Below are 27,020 nucleotides of genomic sequence, written 5' to 3'. Positions count from 1 at the left end.
GTTACATACTACTGTTGGGAGAGACATGTTACATACTACTGTTGGGAGAGACATGTTAACATACTACTGTTGGGAGAGACATGTTAACATACTACTACTGGGAGAGACATGTTAACATACTACTGCTGGGAGAGACATGTTAACATACTACTGTTGGGAGAGACATGTTAACATACTACTGTTGGGAGAGACATGTTACCATACTACTGCTGGGAGAGACATGTTACATACTACTGTTGGGAGAGACATGTTAACATACTACTGTTGGGAGAGACATGTTAACATACTACTGCTGGGAGAGACATGTTAACATACTACTGTTGGGAGAGACATGTTACATACTACTGTTGGGAGAGACATGTTACATACTACTGTTGGGCCAGACATGTTACATACTACTGTTGGGAGAGACATGTTCATACTACTGCTGGGAGAGACATGTTAACATAACTGCTGGGAGGGACATGTTAACATACTACTGTTGGGAGAGACATGTTACATACTACTGCTGGGAGAGACATGTTAACATACTACTGCTGGGAGAGACATGTTACATACTACTGTTGGGAGAGACATGTTACATACTACTGTTGGGAGAGACATGTTAACATACTACTGTTGGGAGAGACATGTTACATACTACTGTTGGGAGAGACATGTTAACATACTACTGCTGGGAGGGACATGTTACATACTACTGCTGGGAGAGACATGTTACATACTACTGCTGGGAGAGACATGTTACATACTACTGTTGGGAGAGACATGTTAACATACTACTGCTGGGAGAGACATGTTAACATACTACTGTTGGGAGAGACATGTTACATACTACTGTTGGGAGAGACATGTTACCATACTACTGTTGGGAGAGACATGTTAACATACTACTGTTGGGAGAGACATGTTAACATACTACTGCTGGGAGAGACATGTTACATACTACTGCTGGGAGAGACATGTTAACATACTACTGCTGGGAGAGACATGTTACATACTACTGCTGGGAGAGACATGTTACATACTACTGCTGGGAGAGACATGTTACATACTACTGCTGGGAGAGACATGTTACCATACTACTGCTGGAAGAGACATGTTACCATACTACTGCTGGGAGAGACATGTTACCATACTACTGCTGGGAGGGGTGTGACATCATGTGTATTACAGGAGTCACTTCAGACACAATAATAACAGATTATAAATCGATTTAAAATTGATATAATAAATGTAATATAGAACATCCATTTGCAATACAAAGTGTGAACTAATCGGAGGACTCCTACTGTACAGACAGATTTACATTCTGCAGATGATTCTCTTGAACAGGTAAAACCCTACTGAGGCTTATATCCAATCTGTAGCACCCAGTGATGTAGTGGTAAACCAAACTGGTTGGTAAACTCTGACAGCCGGTCGCGGTGATAAAAGTAATGCTCCCTATGCTTTCAAAGCCTTTTTCTGCAAAAGGTGGGTAAACTGCCTTGCAAAAAGAAAAAGTGCAGGTAAACTGCGTTGACTTGTGTTTACCCTCCACTACACCACTGGTAGCCCTGAAAATCACCATTGTAGCGTGATTGAAATTTAAAGGCAATGGTGAAGCTTTCTCAGAGAATGCATTAACGGCAAACGCTGCATATGTTGGCGCCAGCTGTGCCATCAGAGACTCTGGGTTCGCGCCCAGGCTCTGTCGTAACCGGCCGCGACCGGGAGGTCCGTGGGACGATGTACAATTGGGCTAGCATCATCCGGGTTAGGGAGGGCTTGGCCGGTATGGATATCCTTGTCTCATCGCGCACCAGCGACTGTGGCGGGCCGGGCACAGTGGAGCCAACCAAGGTTGGCAGGTGCACGGTGTTTCCTCACACATTGGTGCTGAAAACCCGGGTTGACGCTGTGTTACAACGGTGAGACAAGATTGTAGCTACTAAAAAACTATTAGATACTTGAAATTGGGGAGAAAAAATAAATAAAATAAATAAGTAAAATAATTCCCTTTAAATTTACCTGACTACAATGCTGATCTTTGGTGCTATGGATTAAATCCAGAGTCTGCCATGAAACAGCACATCAACCCATGAGAACACCGGAAGGAATAACAAGACCAATAGTAATTGGCAATCACCGGAGTGGATCAGGTGCCTGTCTTGTGGTGTCTGATATTTAAGCAGTTATATAAAGAAGAAATAACAGTGTGGACTCCTACCAGTGTGCTGATCTGGTCTGGTATCATTCTCAGAAATCTGAGTGTGTTTGTGCTCTCAGAAAGCTAAATGTGTGTATGCGTGTGTTTTTTGCCAGCTGGACACTCCTCATACTGCTGGTATTTTCTGGACCCTCCAGCAGACAGGACTACAAATACCTTTAGGTATAGGGTCAAACCTGAATCTGCATCAAATACCTTTAGGTATAGAGTCTACCTGAATACCTGACTACAAACACCTTTAGGTATAGAGTCTACCTGAATACCTGACTACAAATACCTTTAGGTATAGTCTACCTGAATACCTACAAATACCTTTAGGTATAGAGTCTTCCTGAATACTCGCCTACAAACACCTTTAGGTATAGAGTCTACCTGAATAACTGACTACAAATACCTTTAGGTATAGTCTTCCTGAATACTCGACTACAAACACCTTTAGCTATAGTCTTCCTGAATACTCGACTACAAATACCTTTAGGTATAGTCTTCCTGAATACTCGACTACAAATACCTTTAGCTATAGAGTATTCCTACATAATTGACATACCTTTAGCTATGGAGTTGGGTTCAACCAACCAACAATAAACCTTGGCTCTCAGTCCTACTTTGTGACATGTGTCCCCATGGATACGCACACGCGTGTGGGTGCATGCACACCAACACGTGCACACACAATGAAAGAGGTCCACAATGAAAGAGGTCTATACAGACGCACAGAGAGTTCTGAGCTCCACATGTTGACGGCCGTGTTTGGGTGTTGTAACGCTGTGGGAGCGTCGGTGTGTGTTCCATATTTAATCGCCCTGTTGAGTAGTTCTGGCATGGTGCCGTGTTGGGCCACAGTGTGTTGGGCCAGTGTGTGTGTGTGTGTGTGTGTGCGTGCGTGCGTGCGTGCGTGCGTGTGTGTATGGCCGGTGCCGGGATTTGCCACGAACTCTGGGAGCTCATGTGAAACTGGAGTCGGTTGACAGGATGAATTAATGAACAGCATTCAGATGCTACACTAAACACAAGGAACCAGCATTCAGGCTGGCAGAAACACACACACATCAGTGTCATCTTCAGTGGCAGCTACAAGAGGACTGCAGGCTGGACAACTAGTGTGTACATGACAACTGTTTTCATATTTTGAATTATTGGCACGTGTGAGAATTCCGATCAATCGATTGTCAAGTGCAGAATTGTCACACGTGCCAACAATTCAAAATATGAAAACACTCAGAAAGAGAAAAGTAATTCATGATAAACAGGTTTGTAGCACCACTCTACACTATTACTGACACGTTTGTCCTTTTCTACCATGGTCATCCAGGGAATGCTTTTCTACCATGGTCATACAGGGAATGCTTTTCTACCATGGTCATCCAGGGAATGCTTTTCTCCCATGGTCATCCAGGGAATGCTTTTCTACCATGGTCATCCAGGGAATGCTTTTCTACCATGGTCATCCAGGGAATGCTTTTCTCCCATGGTCATCCAGGGAATGCTTTTCTACCATGGTCATCCAGGGAATGCTTTTCTACCATGGTCATCCAGGGAATGCTTTTCTCCCATGGTCATCCAGGGAATGCTTTTCTACCATGGTCATCCAGGGAATGCTTTTCTACCATGGTCATCCAGGGAATGCTTTTCTACCATGGTCATCCAGGGAATGCTTTTCTCCCATGGTCATCCAGGGAATGCTTTTCTACCATGGTCATCCAGGGAATGCTTTTCTCCCATGGTCATCCAGGGAATGCTTTTCTACCATGGTCATCCAGGGAATGCTTTTCTCCCATGGTCATCCAGGGAATGCTTTTCTCCCATGGTCATCCAGGGAATGCTTTTCTCCCATGGTCATCCAGAGAATGCTTTTCTCCCATGGTCATCCAGGGAATGCTTTTATATAATATAATATAATATATGCCATTTAGCAGACGCTTTTATCCAAAGTGACTTACAGTCATGTGTGCATACATTCTACGTATGGGTGGTCCCGGGGATCGAACCCACTACCCTGGCGTTACAAGCGCCATGCTCTACCAACTGAGCTACAGAAGGACCCCATGGTCATCCAGGGAATGCTTTTCTATCATGGTCATCCAGGGAAAGCTTTTCTCCCATGGTCATCCAGGGAATGCTTTTCTCCCATGGTCATCCAGGGAATGCTTTTCTCCCATGGTCATCCAGGGAATGCTTTTCTACCATGGTCATCCAGGGAATGCTTTTCTCCCATGGTCATCCAGGGAATGCTTTTCTCTCATGGTCATCCAGGGAATGCTTTTCTACCATGGTCATCCAGAGAATGCTTTTCTACCATGGTCATCCAGGGAATGCTTTTCTCCCATGGTCATCCAGGGAATGCTTTTCTCCCATGGTCATCCAGGGAATGCTTTTCTCCCATGGTCATCCAGGGAATGCTTTTCTCCCATGGTCATCCAGGGAATGCTTTTCTCCCATGGTCATCCAGGGAATGCTTTTCTCCCATGGTCATCCAGGGAATGCTTTTCTCCCATGGTCATCCAGGGAATGCTTTTCTATCATGGTCATCCAGGGAATGCTTTTCTATCATGGTCATCCAGGGAATGCTTTTCTCCCATGGTCATCCAGGGAATGCTTTTCTATCATGGTCATCCAGGGAATGCTTTTCTACCATGGTCATCCAGGGAATGCTTTTCTACCATGGTCATCCAGGGAATGCTGTGCTCAGAACTCCAGAAGTATAACTGAACAGAGAGGTTGACACAGAGAAACAGCCATTCTGTGTCACTTCATCTTGTTCGTATGTATCAAAAGCTCTAGTCAAATGCAGTCAGTTACTAGTGGCAATTACAGGGAGGATGCAATGAGAGACAGAATAAACTGGCAAAAGTCCTTCAGACGAGTGAGAAGCTTGTTTATGAGAAGTTAATAGCAGGAATGCAATATGGGATGTTTGACTCTAAATAGACTCAATTGAGTGTTGATTACATGTTGGTTCAACGTGTAAACAATGTTGATTCAACCAGTGTGTGCCCGGTGGCAAGACTTCTACAGTAGTAGAGCTCTGTGAGGAGCAGAGAGATAGCTTCTTGTCTCCCTCCACAGTGACTGAGGTTCACACAGTAGTCTGGAGCACCCCCTTCAGGCTGATAATGTCACTGCAGCAGGCAGAGCAGATGTACCATCTGTCTTGCACACAACAAATAGTACTACGAGTGGTTTCAGCGATCCTAGTGGTAAGTGGTCTATGTGTGAGGCAGTGAGCTGTCTTTTTGTGTGAGTGCATGGTCTTGGCGTGCCTGGAGAGTTGAGTGGTCTTTGTTCTAGGAGTGAGCAGTCCTCACTGTCTTTCTGTTCAGTTAGTATTAGTTTCTCGAGCAAAGAGCAACAGATCTCACAGCTTTGAGTTGGTAGACAGCATCCTATTCAGTGCGAATATATACCGTGTGTATGAAGCCACCACAGGAGGTTGGTGGAACTTAATTGGGGACAAGGAGCTTGTGATAATGGCTAAAGCAGAATAGGTGGAATGGTATCAAATACAAAGAGGAGAGAAGGGGAGAGGAACCAAAGAGAAGAGATGGGAGATGAGGAAGCAAAGAGAAGAGAGGGGAGATGAGAGGAAGCAAAGAGAAGAGAGGGGAGATGAGGAGGCAAAGAGAAGAGAGAGAAGATGAGAGGAAGCAAAGAGAAGAGAGAGGGAGAACCAATGAGAGGAAGGAGATGAGAGCAAAAGAAGAGAGGAGATGAGAGGAACCAAAGAGAAGAGATGGGAGATGGGAGAGAGGAAGCAAAGAGAAGAGAGAGAAGATGAGAGGAAGCAAAGAGAAGAGAGATGAGAGGAAGCAAAGAGAAGAGAGAGGAGATGAGAGGAACCAAAGAGAAGAGATGGGAGATGAGAGGAAGCAAAGAGAAGAGAGAGAAGATGAGAGGAAGCAAAGAGAAGAGAGGGGAGATGAGAGGAAGCAAAGAGAAGAGAGAGGAGATGAGAGGAACCAAAGAGAAGAGATGGGAGATGAGGAAGCAAAGAGAAGAGAGGGGAGATGAGAGGAAGCAAAGAGAAGAGAGAGAAGAAAGAGAAGAGAGAGAGGGGAGATGAGAGGAAGCAAAGAGAAGAGAGAGGAGATGAGAGGAACCAAAGAGAAGAGATGGGAGATGAGGAAGCAAAGAGAAGAGAGAGAAGATGAGAGGAAGCAAAGAGAAGAGAGAGGGAGATGAGAGGAAGCAAAGAGAAGAGAGAGGAGATGAGAGGAACCAAAGAGAAGAGAGAGGAGATGAGAGGAAGCAAAGAGAAGAGATGGGAGAAGAGGAAGCAAAGAGAAGAGGAGATGAGAGGAAGCAAAGAGAAAAGAGATGAGAGAAGCAAAGAGAAGAGAGAGAAGATGAGAGGAAGCAAAGAGAAGAGAGAGGAGATGAGAGGAACCAAAGAGAAGCAAAGAGAGAGAGGAGATGAGGAAGAGAAGAAGAGAGAGAGAGGAACCAAAGAGAGAGATGGGAGATGAGGAAGCAAAGAGAAAGAGAGAGAGAGGAAGCAAAGAGAAGAGAGAAGATGAGAAAGAAGAGAAGCAAAGAGAGATGAGAGGAAGCAAAGAGAAGAGAGAGGAGATGAGAGGAACCAAAGAGAAGAGATGGGAGATGAGAGGAAGCAAGAGAGAGGAAGAGATGGGAGATGAGAGGAACCAAAGAGAAGAGATGAAGGAGATGAGGAGATGAGAGGAAGCAAAGAAAAGAGAGAGAAGATGAGAGGAACCAAAGAGAAGAGAGAAGATGAGAGGAACCAAAGAGGGAGATGGGAGAGGAGGCAAAGAGAAGAGAGAGATGAGATGAACCAAGAGGAACCAAAGAGAAGCAAAGAGAGAGAAGATGAGAGGAACCAAAGAGAAGAGATGGGAGATGAGAGGAAGCAAAGAGAAGCAAAGATGAGAGGAAGCAAAGAGAAGAGAGAAGATGAGAGGAAGCAAAAGAGAAGAGAGAGGAGATGAGAGGAAGGAAAAAGAGAAGAGAGGGAGATGAGAGGAAGCAAAGAGAAGAGAGAGAAGAAAGAGAAGAGAGGAGATGAGAGGAACCAAAGAGAAGAGATGGGAGATGAGGAAGCAAAGAGAAGAGAGAGAAGATGAGAGGAAGCAAAGAGAAGAGAGAGGAGATGAGAGGAAGCAAAGAGAAGAGAGAGAAGATGAGAGGAACCAAAGAGAAGAGAGAGGAGATGAGAGGAACCAAAGAGAAGAGATGGGAGATGAGGAAGCAAAGAGAAGAGATGGGAGATGAGGAAGCAAAGAGAAGAGAGAGAAGATGAGAGGAAGCAAAGAGAAGAGAGAGGAGATGAGAGGAACCAAAGAGAAGAGAGAGGAGATGAGAGGAAGCAAAGAGAAGAGAGAGAAGATGAGAGGAAGCAAAGAGAAGAGAGAGGAGATGAGAGGAACAAAGAGAAGAGAGAGGAGATGAGAGGAAGCAAAGAGAAGAGAGAGAAGATGAGAGGAACCAAAGAGAAGAGAGAGGAGATGAGAGGAAGCAAAGAGAAGAGAGAGAAGATGAGAGGAAGCAAAGAGAAGAGAGAGGAGATGAGAGGAACCAAAGAGAGGAGAGGATGACAGGAACCAAAGAGAAGAGAGGATGACAGGAACCAAAGAGAAGAGGATGACAGGAACCAAAGAGAAGAGGATGACAGGAACCAAAGAGAAGAGAGGATGACAGGAACCAAAGAGAAGAGGATGACAGGAACCAAAGAGAAGAGAGGATGACAGGAACCAAAGAGAAGAGAGGATGACAGGAATCAAAGAGAGTAGAGGATGACAGGAACCAAAGAGCGGAGAGGATGGGAGAAGATCTGTCACTTTATATTTCTCTCTCCTGTGTAGTCCTCTGCAGATCATTTGGTAGAGCAAGGCACTTCCAAAGCCAGGATAGTGGGTTTGATAACCGGGTCCATCCGTATGTAAAATAAACTAATTAAATGCACATCTTTGGAGAACAACGTCTTCTAAATAGCATATTATGTTTATTATCGTCTCCACAGGAGGCTGGTGAGGGGAGGACAGCTCATAAGAATGACTGAAATTAAGTGAACAAAATGGTATCAAATACAAATGTGTGTCAATACCATTCCATGTATTAGTATGAGCCTGTCCTCCCAGAGAAATAGAGGTAGAGGAGGATGAAGGGTTCTTCACCACTGTAATAAAGTCAGTTGTAATGGAACGTACTGTACAGCACTTTGAATTTATCACATCATTTATGGTCAGCCATAGAGGTCTTAGCTTATGGCTATTATATTGTTACTATACAGTGACCTACAGTATATCATATTTTCCTGTGTGTGTGTGTGTGTGTGTGAGAGAGAGTGATTCCTTTGCTCTCCCCTTAGGATGATGCTATTCTAATGCGGTCGAGGAAAGGTTTCCCAAACTAGGTCCTTATTTTTTGCCCTAGCACTACACAGCAGATTCAAATAATCAAAGCTTGATGAGTTGGTTATTTGAGTCAGCTGTGTAGTGCCTGGGAAAAAACTAAAACATTCACCCAGGGGACACCCCGGACCGAGTTTGGGAAGCCCTGGTGTAAGACAAGCCTTGTCAAACTCCTCCTCAGGGACCCCCAGGCCTTTCCATACCTTGAACTGTTCCAGAGCTAGCACAGCGGAGTCAACTAAGCATCAAGCCCATGACTAACTGAATGAGGTGTGCGAGTTCAGGGCTACAACAAAATGGTGAAATGTCTGGGGGTCCCTGAGGAGAGGCTTGAAGAAGGCTGGTGCTCTCCTGAACATACCTGATACAGCCTGTACCTGGCAGGAAACCTACACACCTGTCACATACACATACCGTGCCATGGGTAACGCTTGCATTAGTAAATCTAACATTAAAGAGGTGTATAAAACCTAACCACTCCCTTGGTCCATACAGTATATCCACACAAGGTATACGGTGCCATGTAATTGTCCAGGACGGACATTGATTGATCCACACTAAATTATCTACACTTTGCCAAAGGCAGTGTACAGTACATGAGCTCTGGGACATGGTCTAATACAGTGCAATGGGAAACCCACATACAGACACTAAAGACTATGATTGGCAGCAGACAAGGTGTCCCGAGAGGCACTCAAGGATCATGAATTTGCATGAAGCAGTTTTACAGAGTGTAAATGCTAATATGGACATCCAACACACAACAAATTCTGTTTGAGTTCATTTATTGTACAATGTCACAATAAAAATGGTGTCCAAATGATGTTAACAAAACATCTACAGGTTCCAATTCAGGCTGAAATATATAGATGCTTACTGACGTCCTGATGAGGGGACTAGGTGCCTGATCCTTACTGGAGAGGCATCACCCATTGTCATCAACAGGACCTACAGCAGCCAGCAGGAGATGAGTCTCATGTCAGGATTCAGTCCTATATGATCTATGTTCAAGGTCAACACACTGGTGGTCTGCAGTTCAGTTTGAGTTGGACACTAGACTGCTGCCCTGCTCTAAGAGAACACCAGACAGATCGGGTCTGTACCACCCGTCGGGACAGGCGAGTAGTGTTGTTGGGGATTCAGGTTGGTTGTTTGGTCCAGGTCTGATGTGTTAAGAAGCTGCGCCGCAGGGTCAGGGGTTGAGGGTGAAGGGTCATGGGGCGGGGTTTAGGAGCGGGTGTACTTCCCCCAGATGTGCAGCATGAAGACCGACGCGATGAACAGCAAACTCATCACCAGCACTGGTCCTGGACCTCTGAGGAGAGACACACACACACAGGTTACCACCTGGACCTCTGAGGAGAGACACACACACACACACAGGTTACCACCTGGACCTCTGAGGAGAGACCACACACAGGTTACCACCCATACGTTACCACCCATACACACACAGGTTACCATCCATACACACACAGGTTACCACCCATACACAGAGGAGAGAGACACGCAGGTTATCACCCATACACTGAGGAGAGACAACACAGGTTATCACCCATACACTGAGGAGAGACATAGTAACCTATGCATACAGACACAGAAAACAGTGGCACAATCCCAACACTGAGGAGAGACAACACAGGTTACCACCCATACACTGAGGAGAGACAAACAGGTTACCACCCCACTGAGGAGAGACAGCAGTGGTGGCACAATTCAACTGGCCCAATCCCCTACAGCAGTGTTATTCAACTCACCCTACGAGGTACAGAGTCTGCTGCTTCTGTTCTACCTGATCATTAATTACACACACCTGGTGTGCCAGGTCTAAATCAGTCCCTGACTAGAGGGGAACAATGACACAAAGCAGTAGAACTGGCTTCCAGGTCCAGAGTTTAGTTTGAGGGCCCTCCAGTATGCACTTGTGGAGCTATACACTACATGACCAAAAGTATGTGGACACCTTTTCATCAAACATCTCATTTTAGTATCATGAAAATTAAGAGTTGGTCGCTGCCTTCGATGCTATAACAGCCTCCACTCTTCTGGGAAGGCTTTCCACCAGAACATTACTGTGGGAACTTGCTTCCATTCAGGTCAGGCAATGATGTTGGTTGATTAGGCCTGGCTTGCAATAGGTGTTCCGATTCATCCCAATGAAGTTCGATGGGGTTGAGGTCAGGGCTCTGTGCAAGCCAGTCAAGTTCTTCCACACTGATCTTGACAAATAATTTTTGTATCTACCTCGCTTTGTGCATGGGGTTATGGTCATGCTGAAACAGGAAAGTGCCTTCCTCAAACTGTTGCCACAAAGTTGGAAGCACAGAATCGTCTAGAACGTCATTGTAGCATTAAGACTTCCCTTCTCTGGAACTAAGAGACATAGCCCAAACCATGCAAAACAGCCCGAGACCATTATTCCTCCTCCACCACCACCAAACCTTACAGTTGGAACCATTCATTCGGGCAGGTCGCATTCTCCTGGCATCCGCCAAACCCAGATTTTGTCCGTTGGACTGCCAGATGGTGAAGCGTGATTCATCACCATGGCATAGCGCATGGTGATCTTAGGCTTGTGTGGGGCTACTCGGCCATGGAAACCCATTTCATGATGCTCTCGAAAAACAGTTATTGTGCTGACGTTGCTTCCAAAGGAAGTTTAGAACTCGGTAGTGAGTGTTGCAAGAGGTTCAGCACTCGGCTGTCCCATTCTGTGAGCTTATGTGGCCTACCACTTCGCGGCTGAGCCGTTGTTGCTCCTAGACATTTCCACTTCATAGTAACAGCACTTAGTTGACCGGGGCAGCTCTAGCAGGGCAGAAATTTGACGAACTGACTTGTTGAAAAGGTGGCATCCTATGACGGTGCCACGTTGAAAGTCATTGAGCTCTTCAGTAAGGCCGATCTACTGCCAATGTTTGTCTATGATAGCATGGCTGTGTGCTGGACAAATCCCCTAATTTGAAGGGGTGTTCACATACTTTTGTATATATAGTGAGAGAGCAGGAGAGAGAAGTAGCCTGGGGCTTAGTGTTGTACGGGGTTTCCATTAGGAAAACGTGGCTCCGGACATTTGACCGAGAGCATGTGAAATGTACTGGACCCATATGCATTGGGTGAGTAACAGGATTAAAAGGTGTCCACCCACAGTGCTCAGAATGACTGGAATCACATTTAAAATATGCTCATTCATATTAACAGAACACGCAACAACGTGCGGTCCTTCTTACCAAATTGTTATGTGCACATTGAAGATGTTAGAATAACTGTCCACATAGACTTTCCTCAGACAACAAGATGAGTAACGAACAGCAACATCACTAGCCTGTCAATCTATTAGTTTACCCATTCTATTGGTCAGCGTGTGGAGAAAACAGACTATTCCAGACAGTTGTGGAAAGATAGATCTCAAATTCATACAACCAGTCGACATAGGCTACAGCACAGAAATGCGCACAAGGCAGTAGGCGACGCACAAATGTTCATTCCATAACGCAGTTAGCATGAGAAAACCACTGTCAAACAAGCGTTTTCATGTGACATGAAAATATCTGGTAGAGATGTAGAAAGAGGGGAGATGTAAATATGTAACAACTACATGGGTTGATAATATGACTAGGATTGTGTCTTTGCCTACTAGACAATGAAAGTAAGTTGATATAAAGGAATTGCCTCCACAGATATGGTCTGATGTTGACTAGGCTACTTTGAAGCAAGGTAAAACATACCTCATATGTATTAAAACGTTCAGGTTTCAAACAATGAAGAAAATGTTTTCAAAATGCTTACTGTCTCCAGCTCATTGCAAAGTGGTGTGTGATGTGCTGATGAAGCCTCCCGTTGACTACGCATTTACTGTTTGAGATGCTGCAGCAGCTCTCACTGACAGATTTGACCCTCAAAGGCTGTCAGCATACTGTAAGCCTACACGCGTGATAAAGGCTGTCAGCATACAGTAAGCCTACACGCGTGATAAAGGCTGTCAGTATACAGTAAGCCTACACGCGTGATAAAGGATGTCAGTATACTGTAAGCCTACACGCGTGATAAAGGATGTTTTATTCCACGTGATAAAGGCTTCAGTATACTGTAAAATGAGGACAATGAATATACATACTGTACACGCAAGTTCCAATTTTATTCCATTAAATTATGCAAATGAACCTATAGACTGATAAGCATAACGAGTCAAATGTATTTCCATCGACTGGTTTTACATCAATAAATAGACTAAAAATCATTATTTCTTAATGGGATGTTTTCTTATCCTGGACAATTGGTCGGCGACAATTTGATTTATTGACTTAAAGTAGTCAAAAGTCAGACAGGTGGTTCATATGGAGCTCTTTTTTTGAGCTCCAACCAGCCTTATAAACTGGGTGGTTCGAGCCCTGAACGCTGATTGGCTGACAGCCGTTGCGTATCAGAACGTAGCCTAGTGGTTAGGGCGTTGGACTAGTAACCGAAAGGTTTCAAGTTCAAATCCCTGAGCTGACAAGGTACAAATCTGTTGTTCTGCCCCTGAACAGGCAGTCATTGAAAATAAAAATGTTTTCTTAACTGACTTGCCTAGTTAAATAAAAGGTTCAAAAAAATACCACAGGTTTGACAAAACTTTTATTTTTACTGCTTTAATGACAATGGTAACCAGTTTATAATAGCAATAAGGCACCCCAGGGTTTGTGGTATATGGGCAATATATCATGCTAAGGGTGGTGTCCAGGCACTCAGCATTGTAGATAAGAACAGCCCTTAGCCACAGTATATTGGCCACGATCCACACCCCCTTGTGGCTTATTGCTTAATTACCACCATTGAACTGGGACCAGTGTTTCTCCCAGCATTATGCTTTCATTGAAAATCTCCATTCTGGCAGATGTGGGTGCCTCTACACACCATCTAGATCAATTCTAGAGGAAACATTGCCTGGGAGGCAGTAGAGATGTGGTCCTATTGTGTTTCTGCATTCATTGATGAGGATTTGATGAGAAGGCGGTGCGCCATCCCTGAAGTGGAAGGGTGGGGGAGAGAGTGTTACCATACCAACCCCACCCCCCTCCTCTCTGAAGGCTGTAATTGACTTGACCTTTCTGAGTAGATCTTAATGAAGCTCTGAGACCAGCGTTCACACACACACACACACACACCACCGTACAACCATCTGTACTGGACTACAGGAGCAACACCCTCAGTAACTACAGCAGGACAAGTGGAACTGTGTGGAGTAGAGGAGATCTCTAACCGTTGTCAGTAGTGGTCTCAGTCTAGAACTATGACCAGGAGGCATAGAACAGCAGCCCGAGCGTCAGACAGCAGCCAGACTTAGAAAGCTGGAGTGTTCAGTGTTAAGGAACAGTATGGAGCTGAACTCACGGTGTCTGTAAGGGGACAGGGGGGGGGGGCTCCAGGAACATACAGGGTCTGATCAGCATTTAGCCTCAGTCCCCCAAGTCTCATTTACTGCCATTAAACATTCATGCTCTTCCTCATAAATACTGTACATACCTACTCTGTGTGTGAGATGTGTGTGTGTGTGTGCGCAGATTTGAAGGAATCCTAGAGCTTTTGTTTGTGTGTATGGTTGTGTGTGTGTGAGATACATATATATGTGTGTGTGCATTTAAAGGAATCCTAGAGCCTGTGTGTGTGTGTGTGTGTGTGTGTATACACTCACACTTTGAGTCCTGGTGAGTCCTCAGTGTAGAAGCGCCACATGCCCCCTGTGCCGCCCGCTGACGCTGTGGTCCTGCCTGCACTGCGTGTGCCACTGCTCGTTGCTTTCCTGTGACATCACACATACGAGACACATAGGAGCTATAACATCATATACAAGAGACAACAAGCTATTTACATGAGAGCATGTCAGTCACACCTTTACAGAGTTGTCTGCACACAGAAACAATTAACCTTCATTTGCTCCAGTTTTGACCATTTGACCATTTAACACAGAAAACAAATTTAAATGGCAGAAAAAATATTTCTTGTAGCATTTTGTAAATGCAGATCTTAAATGCTTATTGTAAATTCTGCCCTGCTTCAGTCAGGGTTCGCTCCTAATCAGGAATGTAAAAGGTAATTTGTGCTTCAGTTGCACTCCACTGATGTGTAGGATACATTTCTGGTGTTTTTTCACTCCGGCAGCCAGTTAAATGCAAAATAAAGCATTAGAAAGAATCCAGCTACATTTCCTATAAACATCAGAAATATGGCCATGCAATAGTTTTTGCAAGAAATACCTTGCTTTTTCATTGTAAGCCAATTTACATGTGGCTGCTAGCCAAATAGCGTTGCACTTCTATTGACATTTGATGAAAACTATTTTCTGCCGAATGTGTTGAACCAATGCATTTTGTGTGAAGTAAAACTGGTTGTACGCCCCTAATCCAAAGAACACCGGTTTCGTGTTGAAAGTCGAGTTAAGTGGTTTAAAGACACGCTGATTCTTTGTTCGTCCGCTTTTTGAAAATGCAGATTTCTAAAAGAAAAAGTGACCCCTGGATATACACATTAAAAAAAGCAGTGGGCCACCGCTGCTAAATGAATGTAGGGGAAACACTGCCGTTTGAGGTAGAAGTACTATAGCACCCAACTCCCTCTACTACAGCAGTTTGTGTTCAGACACCTGTAGTTAATTTCCTGATGTAGTGATTCATAACTGCTGTACACATCCACTGAGATTAAAGGGGCTAAATGAGGTAATGAGTGAATGAGGGATAAGGTAGTAATGGGTAATGATGATGATGACAGCAAGGCTCTGATTACATACTGATTAAGCCTAAAGCACCAACATCCATCTCATGGTATCTACGCAGAGGGATATCTACAGTAGTGTCAGAGAGACAGGAGAGGGTCCCACATCATTTTACATCCTCTAGTCTACCTAAAATGTAGTTGATTTTAGTAATGTACTCTTGTGTTATAGGTTGGAGCTAGGTGGTAATGTTGATGCTTGGGGGTGGTTAAGGGTACCAGTATGTAATGTCTTGAGTCTGACTGGAGTCTTGGTGCTTGTTGTAGATCCTTCTGCGTTGGGTGAGGTTGTGTGTGGCTCTTGCTGCCATGTACCATGATGATGTAGTTGTATTTTGTTTTTGAAGCGCTTTGAGATGATGAAAGCGCTATAGAAATGTAATAAATTATTATTACCTCTGTCGGACTGTGGATCCAGCTGCGCGGGGGGCCACTGTCTTGCTGGGGGATCTGCTCCCTGCACCGACATTAGTTGCACTTGATGCTGGTCCAGGCTGAGGAAGAGACAGTTACTTTAAAAACACACAAAATACTAAGATTACAGAAAACAGAAATGTAACCATTGGATTTGACCCACTTTGGATGTGGGGTTCTCTGAAATGATAAATCACAAATAACTTCCTCATAATACACTGCTCAAAAAAATAAAGGAAACACTAAAATAACACATCCTAGATCTGAATGAATTAAATATTCTTAAATACTTTTTTCTTTACATAGTTGAATGTGCTGACAACAAAATCACACAAAAATTATCAATGGAAATCAAATTTATCAACCCATGGAGGTCTGGATTTGGAGTCACACTCTACATTAAAGTGGAAAACCACACTACAGGCTGATCCAAATTTGATGTAATGTCCTTAAAACAAGTCAAAATGAGGCTCAGTAGGGTGTGTGGCCTCCACGTGCCTGTATGACCTCCCTACAATGCCTGGGCATGCTCCTGGACAGTCTGTGGTGCAACGTGGCGTTGGTGGATGGAGCGAGACATGATGTTCCAGATGTGCTCAATTGGATTCCGGTCTGGGGAACAGGCGGGCCAGTCCATAGCATCAATGCCTTCCTCTTGCAGGAACTGCTGACACACTCCAGCCACATGAGGTCTAGCATTGTTTTGCATTAGGAGGAACCCAGGGCCAACCGCACCAGCATATGGTCTCACAAGGGGTCTGAGGATCTCATCTCGGTACCTAATGGCAGTCAGGCTACCTCTGGTGAGCACATGGAGGGCTGAGCGGCCCCCCAAAGAAATGCCACCCCACACCATGAATGACCCACCGCCAAACCGGTCATGCTGGAGGATGTTGCAGGCAGCAGAATGTTCTCCACAGCGTCTCCAGACTGTCACTGTCACGTGCTCAGTGTGAACCTGCTTTCATCTGTGAAGAGCACAGGGCGCCAGTGGCGAATTTGCCAATCTTGGTGTTCTCTGGCAAATGAAAAACATCCTGCACGGTGTTGGGCTGTATGCACAACCCCCACCTGTGGACGTCGGGCCCTCATACCACCCTCATGGAGTCTGTTTCTGACCGTTTGAGCAGACACATGCGCATTTATGGCCTGCTGGAGGTCATTTTGCAGGGATCTGGCAGTGCTCCTCCTGCTCCTCCTTGCACAAAGGCGGAGGTAGCGGTCCTGCTGCTGGGTTGTTGCCCTCCTACGGCCTCCTCCACATCTCCTGATGTACTGGCCTGTCTCCTGGTAGCGCCTCCATGCTCTGGACACTACGCTGACAGACACAGCAAACCTTCTTGCCACAGCTCGCATTGATGTGCCATCCTGGATGAGCTGCACAACCTGAGCCACTTGTGTGTGTTGTGGATGAGCTGCACTACCTGAGCCACTTGTGTGGGTTGTAGACTCCGTCTCATGCTACCAATAGAGTGAAAGCACCGCCGGCATTCAAAAGTGACCAAAGCCAGGAAGCATAGGAGCTGAGAAGTGGTCTGTGGTCCCCACCTGCAGAACCACTCCTTTATTGGGGGTGTCTTGCTAATTGCCTATAATTTCCACCTGTTGTCTATTCCATTTGCACAACAGCATGTTAAATTTATTGTCAATCAGTGTTGCTTCCTAAGTGGACAGTTTGATTTCACAGAAGTGTGATTGACTTGAGAGTTACATTGTGTTGTTTAAGTGTTCCCTTTATTTTTTGGAGCAGTGTATATAGGAGCTCACTAGCTACTACTAGAGGCCCTCTTTACCAGCGACGAGTACCCTAAAGCGCCATGAACAGCGTAGTCAAATGTCATTTCTAAATGTTCATGTCATTGCAATGATTGTTTGTGATAGTCTGGCTGTCTTACATATAACAGAATAAAGATTCGCCGATTCGAAAAATGGCCACGTATACAAATAGATCATGGATCATCATACTAACTTTAACTAGCTGGCTACCTTAGATGGCTTCTAAACCTGACAGTCACCTCGGCGGTAAAGAATTATAATATAAAAACAGCAATGTTAAATAAGACTAATCTATGTACTAGGTTAGCTTGCTAACAGAGGCTAATTGAATGTCTATGTTATGCCTAGCTAAATTGAATGAGAGCTAAAGCCAAGTTAGAGTGTACAACAATATAAATTTGGAAAAATTATAGAATTCTTACCATTTTAAGTTGCACTTTGGATTTCAGATAAAGAAGAAAACTTCAACTGTTCTTCGAACTGAAGTCCACGTCAAAAGGGCAGCAGTGCTGTACACAAATCGCTACAAATTCAGAAGGAATCTAAGAAAGATGACGCTTGTCTAAAAAGGACACGATTACAGAACGAAGGACCATTTTAGGTGCCCTATGCCAAGCCTGAACCAAGAAGCTCATAATTGACATCTAACGGATTCAATTTATTACAAATTGTAGATTAATATATAATCTCATGGTAAAAATTATTTATTTAAAAAGTGTACTTTAATTTCTAATTTGTTTAATCTAATTTTGGAGTTTGAACGAAAGGCAAATGAAAAGTGTGCGTGCCGAGAGAGGTGACGTGTCTCATAGGAAGCGACGTGCTCCAGAGGGTGGCATCTGACGCTATTTTGGTTCAACACAGGGGGATTTTGCCGTTGTAAATTAAATGAACATTTGAGCCATCATGTCGATTAGTAGGCTCAGTGGCATATTAGTGTTCGTAAGTTGACCACTGTTTCCTGGACACAAGTTGGACAGACTGCATTATCAAGGAGCGAAAGGTAAAGTTTATGACAGACAACGTCCACACTGAATTAGTAAGGAATGCATACTAGCTGGTCTCTGTGATACTAGCTACTCTCAGGTTGATATAAGCTCGATGTGTTTAGTGTAGCTTTCGGCTAGAGATATCTATTGACTTTTTCAACAACATCATGGTTAGCTGATGTTATGGAGCTTTGCCAATTCAACCGGGAGAACGTTATATGGGTTGTGGCATTGTAGACTAAACAATCCACCTCTCTGCCATGTCAATAATGTCCTCCATTCTGTAACGTTGTATTGAATGTATTAATACTGTCTGACCCTTCTGAACAAGCCCCATGTTGATGACTCACCTGTCAACCTGTCAGTGTCATCAGGCTTCTTTAAACATGTTGTCTGTCTCCTCCAGGATGGTGCGGGTGGTGTTTCTCCACCCAGACCTGGGTATAGGTGGTGCAGAGAGGCTGGTGGTGGATGCAGCTGTAGCTCTACGCTCTCGCGGCTGCAGTGTTCAGATCTGGACGGCCCACCATGATCCCACACACTGCTTCTCAGAGACACTGGACCCAGACCTGAACGTGGTGGGTGTCGATAACAGTGTAATCTAATAACAGTGTTATAACACACACAAACACACTCGCACTGTTTTTCTATCTGACCCTGTTGGTCATCTCCAGGTGTGTGTGGGTGACTGGTTGCCCACCAGTGTGTTTGGGTACCTGCATGCCCTGTGTGCCTACCTCAGGATGATCTACGTAGCTCTCTACCTGGTCTTCCTCAGCGGAGTAGAGTATGACGTGGTCTTCTGTGATCAGGTTTGTGACACACCATCAACATATTTTTTTTCTCTTCACTTCAGCATAAATCAAATCAAATGTATTTATAAAGCCCTTCTTACATCAGCTGATATCTCAAAGTGCTGTACAGAAACCCAGCCTAAAACCCCAAACAACAAGCAATGCAGGTGTAAATGCACGGTGGCTAGGAAAAACTCCCTAGGAAGGCCAAAACCTAGGAAGAAACCTAGAGAGGAACCAGACTATGAGGGGTGGCCAGTCCTCTTCTGGCTGTGTCGGGTGGAGATTATAACAGAACATGGCCAAGATGTTCAAATGTTCATAAATGACCAGCATGGTCAAATAATAATAATCACAGTAGTTGTTGAGTGTGCAGCAAGTCAGCACCTCAGGAGTAAATGTCAGTTGGCTTTTCATAGCCGATCATTAAGTGTATCTCTAACGCTCCTGCTGTCTCTAGAGAGTTGAAAACAGCAGGTCTGGGACAGGTAGCACGTCTAGTGAACAGGTCAGGGTTCCAAAGCCACAGGCAGAACAGTTGAAACTGGAGCAACAGCATGGCCAGGTGGACTGGAGACAGCAAGGAGTCATCATGCCAGGTAGTCCTGAGGCATGGTCCTAGGGCTTAGGTCCTCCGAGAGAGAAAAAGAAAGAGAGAATTAGAGAGAGCATACTTAAATTCACACAGGAACCGTATAAGACAGGAGAAGTACTCCAGATATAACAAACTGACCCTAGCCCCCCCCCCCCCCCCCCGACACATAAACTACTGCAGCATAAATACTGGAGGCTGAGACAGGAGGGGTCAGGAGACACTGTGGCCCCATCCGATGATACCCCGGACAGGGCCAAACAGGAAGGATATAACCCCACCCAATTTGCCAAAGAAAATTAGAGGATATCTTCAACCATCAACTTACCATCCTGAGACAAGGCCGATTATAGCCCACACAGATCTCCGCCACGGCACAACCCAAGGGGGGCGCCAACCCAGACAGGAAGATCACGTCAGTGACGCACCCCTCCTAGGGATGGTATGAAAGAGCACCAGTAAGCCAGTGACTCAGCCTCTGTAAAAGTGTTAGAGGCAGAGAATCCCAGTGGAGAGAGGGGAACCGGCCAGGCAGAGACAGCAAGGGCGGTTCGTTGCTCCAGAGCCTTTCCGTTCACCTTCACACTCCTGGGCCAGACTACACTCAATCATATGACCCACTGAAGAGATGAGTCTTTAATAAAGACTTTAAGTTGAGACTGAGTCTGCGTCTCTCACATGGGTAGGCAGACCATTCCATAAAAATGGAGCTCTATAGGAGAAAGCCCTGCCTCCAGCTGTTTGCTTAGAAATTCTAGGGACAATTAGGAGGCCTGCGTCTTGTGACCGTAGCGTATGTGTAGGTATGTACGGCAGGACCAAATCGGAAAGATGGTTATGAACCTTGAAATCAGCCCTTGCCTTAACAGGAAGCCAGTGTAGGGAGGCTAGCACTGGAGTAATATGATATTTTTTTTGGGTTCTAGTCAGGATTCTAGCAGCCGTATTTTGCACTAACTGAAGTTCATTTACTGCTTTATCCGGGTAGCCAGAAAGTAGAGCATTGCAGTAGTTTAACCCAGAAGTAACAAAAGCATGGATTAATTTTTCTGCATTTTTTAAAATATTTTTTTTATTTCAACCTTTATTTTACTAGTCAAGTCAGTTAAGAACAAATTCTTATTTTCAATGACGGCCTAGGAACAGTGGGTTAACTGCCTGTTTAGGGGCAGAACGACATATTTGTACCTTGTCAGCTCGGGGATTCGAACTTGCAACCTTTCGGTTACTAGTCCAACGCTCTAACCACTAGGCTACCCTGCCGCATCATTTTTGGCAGAAAGTTTCTGATTTTTGTAATGTTACGTAGATGGAAAAAAGCTGTCCTTGAAACAGTCTTGATATGTTCATCAAAAGAGATCAGAGTCCAGAGTAACAACGAGGTCCTTCAAAGTTTTATTTGAGATGACTGTACAACCAACAAGATTAATTGTCACATTCAACAGAAGATCTCTTTGTTTTTTGGGAACTGGAACAAGCATCTCTGTTTTGTCAGAGTTTAAAAGTAGAACGTTTGCAGCCATCCACTTCCTTATGTCTGAAACACAGGCTTCTAAGCGAGGGCAATTTTGGGGTTTCACCATGTTTCATTGAAATGTACAGCTGTGTGTCATCCGCATAACAGTGAAAGTTAACATGTTTTTGAATGACATCCCCAAGAGGTAAAATATATAGTGAAAACAATAGTGGTCCTAAAACGGAACCTTGAGGAACACCGAAATTTACAGTTGATTTGTCAGAGGAAAAACCATTCACAGAGACAAACTGATATATTTCCGACAGATAAGATCTAAACCAGGCCAGAAGTTGTCCGTGTAGACCAATTTGGGTTTCCAATCTCTCCAAAAGAAAGAATGTGGTGATCGATGGAATCAAAAGCAGCACTAAGGTCTAGGTTACCTTTTCATTTTGACTCTCACCTTCACACTCGTCTTTTTTGCTTTCACTTTTTCTGTAGTTGTGATTGTAGTAGATACAACCCTACTCTCTCTCCTATTACAGGTGTCGGTGTGTATCCCAGTCCTGAGGTTGTCTCGTCAGAGGAAAAAGGTTCTGTTCTACTGTCATTTCCCAGACCAGCTCCTGACCCAGAGAGGCTCAGCTCTGAAAAAGCTCTACCGCGCCCCCATAGACAGACTGGAGGAACTCACCACTGGCATGGCTGATATGGTGAGAGTATAGAACCAGAGAAACAAGGATTAGATTTTAAGAGTAGAAAATACCAACCGTTTCATTCATTTATTTTCAATGGAAACTAGTTTTGATTTTCCCAATTGAGCTCTTTCCTCTGACCTTGTTGATGAGATATCACTGACTGATCCTTCTTGTTTCTTGTCCCAGGTGCTGGTGAATAGTTGTTTCACCGCAGTGGTCTTTAGGGAGACCTTCCGTTCCCTGGATGGGGTCCAGACTGACGTCCTCTATCCCTCCCTCAACACACACAGCTTTGACAGGCCCCCTGAGGAGCAGCTAGAGCAGGGTCTGGGGGGCTTGATCCCTGAAGGTGTGTCCTGCCTCTTCCTGTCTCTGAACCGCTATGAGAGGAAGAAGAGCCTGGGTCTGGCCCTGGAGGGCCTCTCTTCCCTGAAGACTCACCTCGCCACAGGGGACCAGGCAGGAATCCACCTAGTGGTGGCAGGGGGGTACGACGGCCGTGTTGCTGAGAATGTCCAGCACTACGCTGAGCTGAAGGAGCTAGCAGCACGGCTGGGATTGGAGGACTCTGTCACCTTCCTGCGCTCTCCCTCAGACAGCCAGAAGGTGGCGCTGTTGCGGGGCAGTGCATGCGTTCTCTACACGCCCAGCAGAGAGCACTTTGGGATAGTGCCAGTGGAGGCCATGTACTGCTGCTGTCCCGTCATTGCTGTGAGGTCTGGAGGGCCTCTGGAGAGTGTAGGTGACGGGGAGACTGGCTTCCTGTGTGAGCCCACGGCCGAGGCCTTCTCCCTGGCCATGGAGAAGCTGTTCAGAGACCCCCAGCTCCGCAAGGAGATGGGCCAGGCCGGCAGGAGGCGGGTTCAGGAGAAGTTCTCCCTGGAGGCCTTCTCAGACCAGCTGCACGGGTACATCCTCAGACTGACCCAGTGACACCTCTGCTGGAGCAGTAACTGGGCTGGGGTGTGTTAGCGGCGCAGCTTTCGGTAGAAGTCACCCGTAGACACATGTAGATCAGTTTACCTTCTCTTAAACCCTGCCTAAATCCTAACCAAAGAATGGAGAACTGACCTGAGATCAGCATCTCATTGGTGCATTTTCATCCTACTGCAACTATAGCCAGGTAGAGGTGGATGGGCTAAATATGTAGGGATAAACTACGGTTACTGAGGACTGGAGGACAGACTGAGGAGGGGGGGGGGTAATGTAGAGGGACGCTGACTGAGGAGGACTCTAGACAATTAGTCATTGTTCCTCCAGGAGGGGTTGCTGAGGGAATGGAGGGATGGAATCTCAGCTCCAATTAACAAAAGAGTAAGGACTTTACCCATACTGCCCCGGGGCCTCTCGTAACAATACCAGCACCGGCCCTTGGTTCCAGAAGTGTGTGTGTGAGGGGGTGACCAAGGGCTTAATGAACAAGAGCTACAAAACCACTAGGATGGATCTGTAGTGTGATAGACGTGCTGCTGTGTGTTTGCGCCTGCCACCGAGCGCCATTAGCCAGTTGGCAGCCACAGATCGATAAGCAGGATGTTTGCCACTTCCTCTGCCCTTTCAGACCTTGGTTACTTTTCACAGTGAGGGAATGTTTGGCCTGTACATTGCTGTTGCTGTCGGTCTCTGGGTTATTAGGAGATGATGCTGTGTGTTGGTCATTATGTGTGTGTGTGTAGTATAGAAGGTCATGTTGTCTGCTGGTCAGTCTGTGTTACTAACCTGTAGAAGAGCTCTTATTGACATTCCTCAAGTCTTAATAAAACAGTCAGAGGACACACATCTGGTTTACCAACTCTGCTTGCTTTGTTGTCAAGTTCTTTCTTTTTCTCTTTTGTACCAGACTGTTGTGTCAGACTGTTGTGCCAGACTGTTGTGCCAGACTGTTGTGCCAGACTGTTGTGTCAGACTGTTGTGTCAGACTGTTGTGTCAGACTGTTGTGTCAGACTGTTGTGTCAGACTGTTGTGCCAGACTGTTGTGTCAGACTGTTCTGCCAGACTGTTGTGTCAGACTGTTGTGTCAGACTGTTGTGTCAGACTGTTGTGTCAGACTGTTGTGTCAGACTGTTGTGCCAGACTGTTGTGTCAGACTGTTGTGTCAGACTGTTGTGTCAGACTGTTGTGTCAGACTGTTGTGTATCAGGCAGGTGTCCAACACACACGCGCACACACACTCCAAATCCAACTGTCATCAACCCACTGCAAATGCAATGCCACCGAGAGAGAAGAGGAGTGGAAAAGTATAGGGCCGTGTGGGTGTGTGTGTGTGTGTGTGTGTGTGTGTGTGTGTGTGTTCAGTCAATGTTTCAGTGAGCAGAGGAATTAGCAGGAGATGAGGAGGGCTGTTACCACGGTGATTTAGAGACCCTGTTAGGAGGGGAAGATAAAGCGGCCCTCTGGAACCACCAGGGAGAGAACACACACACACTGGAGCCACGGGGAGAGGAGGGTGGGCTGAGGAGGTGGGAGACTGAGTGTGGTGAACGGATCCCCCCCCCCCAATCACCACCAGGGAGAGAACACACACACACTGGAGCCACGGGGAGAGGAGGGTGGGCTGAGGAGGTGGGAGACTGAGTGTGGTGAACGGATCCCCCCCCCCCCAATCACCACCAGGGAGAGAACACACACACACTGGAGCCACGGGGAGAGGAGGGTGGGCTGAGGAGGTGGGAGACTGAGTGTGGTGAACGGATCCCCCCCAATCACCACCTGGGCTCTCAGCAGCTCATAAACACAGTGATTTAAAGCAGGAGACTATCAGGCTTCTGGACACACAGGAGGACTGTTCTTCTGTCTCCCCATCTGTCTGTATGACTGTCTGTCCCTCAAAGCCGTCAAGTCAGTCAGTCCCCCCTCATCCCTTCCCACCTCCTCCTCTGAGCCCTGTGGTGGGGTAGTGTAATTCTGTTATTGAGACACCATGTGTCCTGAGCTGCAGTGATAACCACCGACCGGGAGCCACCGGCACTCAGGCTTAATTCATTAATGAGACCGCGGGGTTGCTTTTAAATAGGCTCTAATTCCACACACACAGACACCAGGAGAGATTGGGAAGTTGGTGGGGAGATGTATAGGTGTGTCTGTGTATGTGTGCTGGGTTTTTATCGATGTGAATGTGTGCTGGGGGGAGGGGAGGTGAGATGTATCGGTGTGTGTGTGTTTATCTGTTTTGTTGGCAGTTTGGGAGCGTGTACCCTTATTATTACAACATTAACGATGAACTCTGTTTTTTTAAACCAGCTCTCTGATTGGATGTTAATCATGCTTTCTGATTGGGTGTTAATCATGGGCTAAATGGAGATGAGGGAATAACAAACAAGTTAATCACTACAATCCTTCACCTGGTCACAGACCGCTGGGCTAGAGCCTGAGAGAACACACACACACACACACACACACACACACACACACACACACACACACACACACACACACACACACACACACACACACACACACACACACACACACACACACACACACACACACACACACACACACACATATACATCTCGCCATCACCTCCAACCCAGAGTGATGACAAGTCATGAGGATTGCTCCAACTCAGAGAGGGATTGTGCACTTATCAAAAGTCAACTGAATTTGTCTATTGTCTAGGACAGTGGTTCCCAACCAGGGGTACTAGGACCCCTTGGGGTACTTGGTCTATCCACAGGGGGTACTTGGTCTATCCACAGGGGGTACTTGAAGACTCATGAGAACATAGGCTTACTGGTCAATTGCAAATGGGGGGCACTTCTGGGCTCCTCCGGGCAGAGCTAAATTCAGTTGGTACAGTAACGTAAAGACGTTAGGTGCCACTGGTCTAGGATATTGGTAGTTCTGGTAACTCTGTCCTCCAAACGTCCCTTGTTGGGATGAGTAATGTCATCGTCAGTGTAAAGGGTTAATGCAGAGAAGAGAGAACGCTGTAGGCCTGTAGTGTCATTGATAGATTGTTTAAACAAAGCAAATCTGCATTGATATTCATGGGACGTCTTTCAGCGCTGTTTTACATGGAACACGTTAGCAAATTATGTATTTCAGATTTTACTGCTTCTATAAAGTATTCAAATATATTAGCATATACTGTACCTCGTAACTGTTAACTCTGCAGAGCCTTCGGAGTGATACACGCATAAACACACATGTGCACCTGCATGCACACACACACAAACTTTGTGTAAAAGTGATTTAGTCCAGTGACATAAAAGAACCATCTCTGGGAGGTTTTAATAAAGCTATCAACAATGTCTGATAGTGGCGTGTTATAGATAGCCTCAATAAAACTCTATGTTTATGGCTCTGCAAGGAGAGACATTATAGGACTAACTCTACCCAGTCTACAGTAGGCTGTAGGGGCTGCTGCTGAAAACATGGTGTAGACAGAGAGACACAGATCTAATTCTGTATTGTAGAATAGGAGTTATCTTTACTGTGAATAGAACTGGTCATATTTATCTAGTCTTGAATCTTGATGTGTTCTGGGTGTCACACTGGTGGTCTCCACTCACAGGCTGTCTCCCAGAGTGGCAGGCAGAACAGAGGAGAGAGGTCACAGGCTGTCTCCCAGAATGGCAGGCAGAACAGGGGAGAGAGGTCACAGGCTGTCTCCCAGAGTGGCAGGCAGAACAGGGGAGAGAGGTCACAGGCTGTCTCCCAGAGTGGCAGGCAGAACAGGGGAGAGAGGTCACAGGCTGTCTTCCAGAGTGGCAGGCAGAACAGAGGAGAGAGGTCACAGGCTGTCTTCCAGAGTGGCAGGCAGAACAGAGGAGAGAGGTCGCAGGCTGTCTCCCAGAGTGGCAGGCAGAACAGAGGAGAGAGGTCACAGGCTGTCTTCCAGAGTGGCAGGCAGAATAGGGGAGAGAGGTCACAGGCTGTCTTCCAGAGTGGCAGGCAGAACAGAGGAGAGAGGTCACAGGCTGTCTTCCAGAGTGGCAGGCAGAACAGAGGAGAGAGGTCACAGGCTGTCTTCC

General features: G+C 45.8%; 2 protein-coding genes across 2 annotated transcripts; one reads left to right on the top strand and one right to left on the bottom strand.

Annotated features, from left to right (window-relative positions):
* Positions 1 to 9,342: 9,342 nt before the first annotated feature.
* sec61b (SEC61 translocon subunit beta) lies at positions 9,343 to 18,094 on the bottom strand. Its single transcript, XM_046332327.1, has 4 exons — positions 17,937 to 18,094; positions 15,721 to 15,818; positions 14,249 to 14,356; positions 9,343 to 9,889 (listed from the first exon to the last, which is right to left on the bottom strand). Exons 1-4 carry the CDS (start codon positions 17,937 to 17,939, stop codon positions 9,802 to 9,804), a joined length of 297 nt encoding a protein of 98 aa, XP_046188283.1. The 5' UTR covers positions 17,940 to 18,094; the 3' UTR covers positions 9,343 to 9,801.
* Positions 18,095 to 18,323: 229 nt separating this feature from the next.
* On the top strand, positions 18,324 to 23,840 carry alg2 (ALG2 alpha-1,3/1,6-mannosyltransferase). Its single transcript, XM_046332326.1, has 5 exons — positions 18,324 to 18,517; positions 18,910 to 19,081; positions 19,178 to 19,315; positions 21,891 to 22,058; positions 22,230 to 23,840. Exons 2-5 carry the CDS (start codon positions 18,911 to 18,913, stop codon positions 22,974 to 22,976), a joined length of 1,224 nt encoding a protein of 407 aa, XP_046188282.1. The 5' UTR covers positions 18,324 to 18,517; position 18,910; the 3' UTR covers positions 22,977 to 23,840.
* The last annotated feature ends 3,180 nt before the right edge of the window (positions 23,841 to 27,020 follow it).

Source organism: Oncorhynchus gorbuscha, unplaced genomic scaffold, assembly GCF_021184085.1.
Source record: "Oncorhynchus gorbuscha isolate QuinsamMale2020 ecotype Even-year unplaced genomic scaffold, OgorEven_v1.0 Un_scaffold_141:::fragment_2:::debris, whole genome shotgun sequence".
Classification (NCBI taxonomy): Eukaryota; Metazoa; Chordata; class Actinopteri; order Salmoniformes; family Salmonidae; genus Oncorhynchus; species Oncorhynchus gorbuscha.
This window is presented reverse-complemented; position numbering and strand designations above follow the sequence as displayed.

What these genes read in the sequence shown, in the direction of transcription:
- sec61b (XM_046332327.1), bottom strand. An exon ending in GGATCCACAGTCCGACAGAG is followed by an intron (nt 14,357 to 15,720) that starts GTAATAATAATT and finishes GTGATGTCACAG; the next exon opens with GAAAGCAACGAGCAGTGGCA. An exon ending in GACTCACCAGGACTCAAAGT is followed by an intron (nt 9,890 to 14,248) that starts GTGAGTGTATAC and finishes GTCTCTCCTCAG; the next exon opens with AGGTCCAGGACCAGTGCTGG.
- alg2 (XM_046332326.1), top strand. Translation starts at nt 18,911, where the DNA reads ATGGTGCGGGTGGTGTTTCTCCACCCAGACCTGGGTATAGGTGGTGCA. An exon ending in TGGACCCAGACCTGAACGTG is followed by an intron (nt 19,082 to 19,177) that starts GTGGGTGTCGAT and finishes GGTCATCTCCAG; the next exon opens with GTGTGTGTGGGTGACTGGTT. An exon ending in CCACTGGCATGGCTGATATG is followed by an intron (nt 22,059 to 22,229) that starts GTGAGAGTATAG and finishes TTCTTGTCCCAG; the next exon opens with GTGCTGGTGAATAGTTGTTT.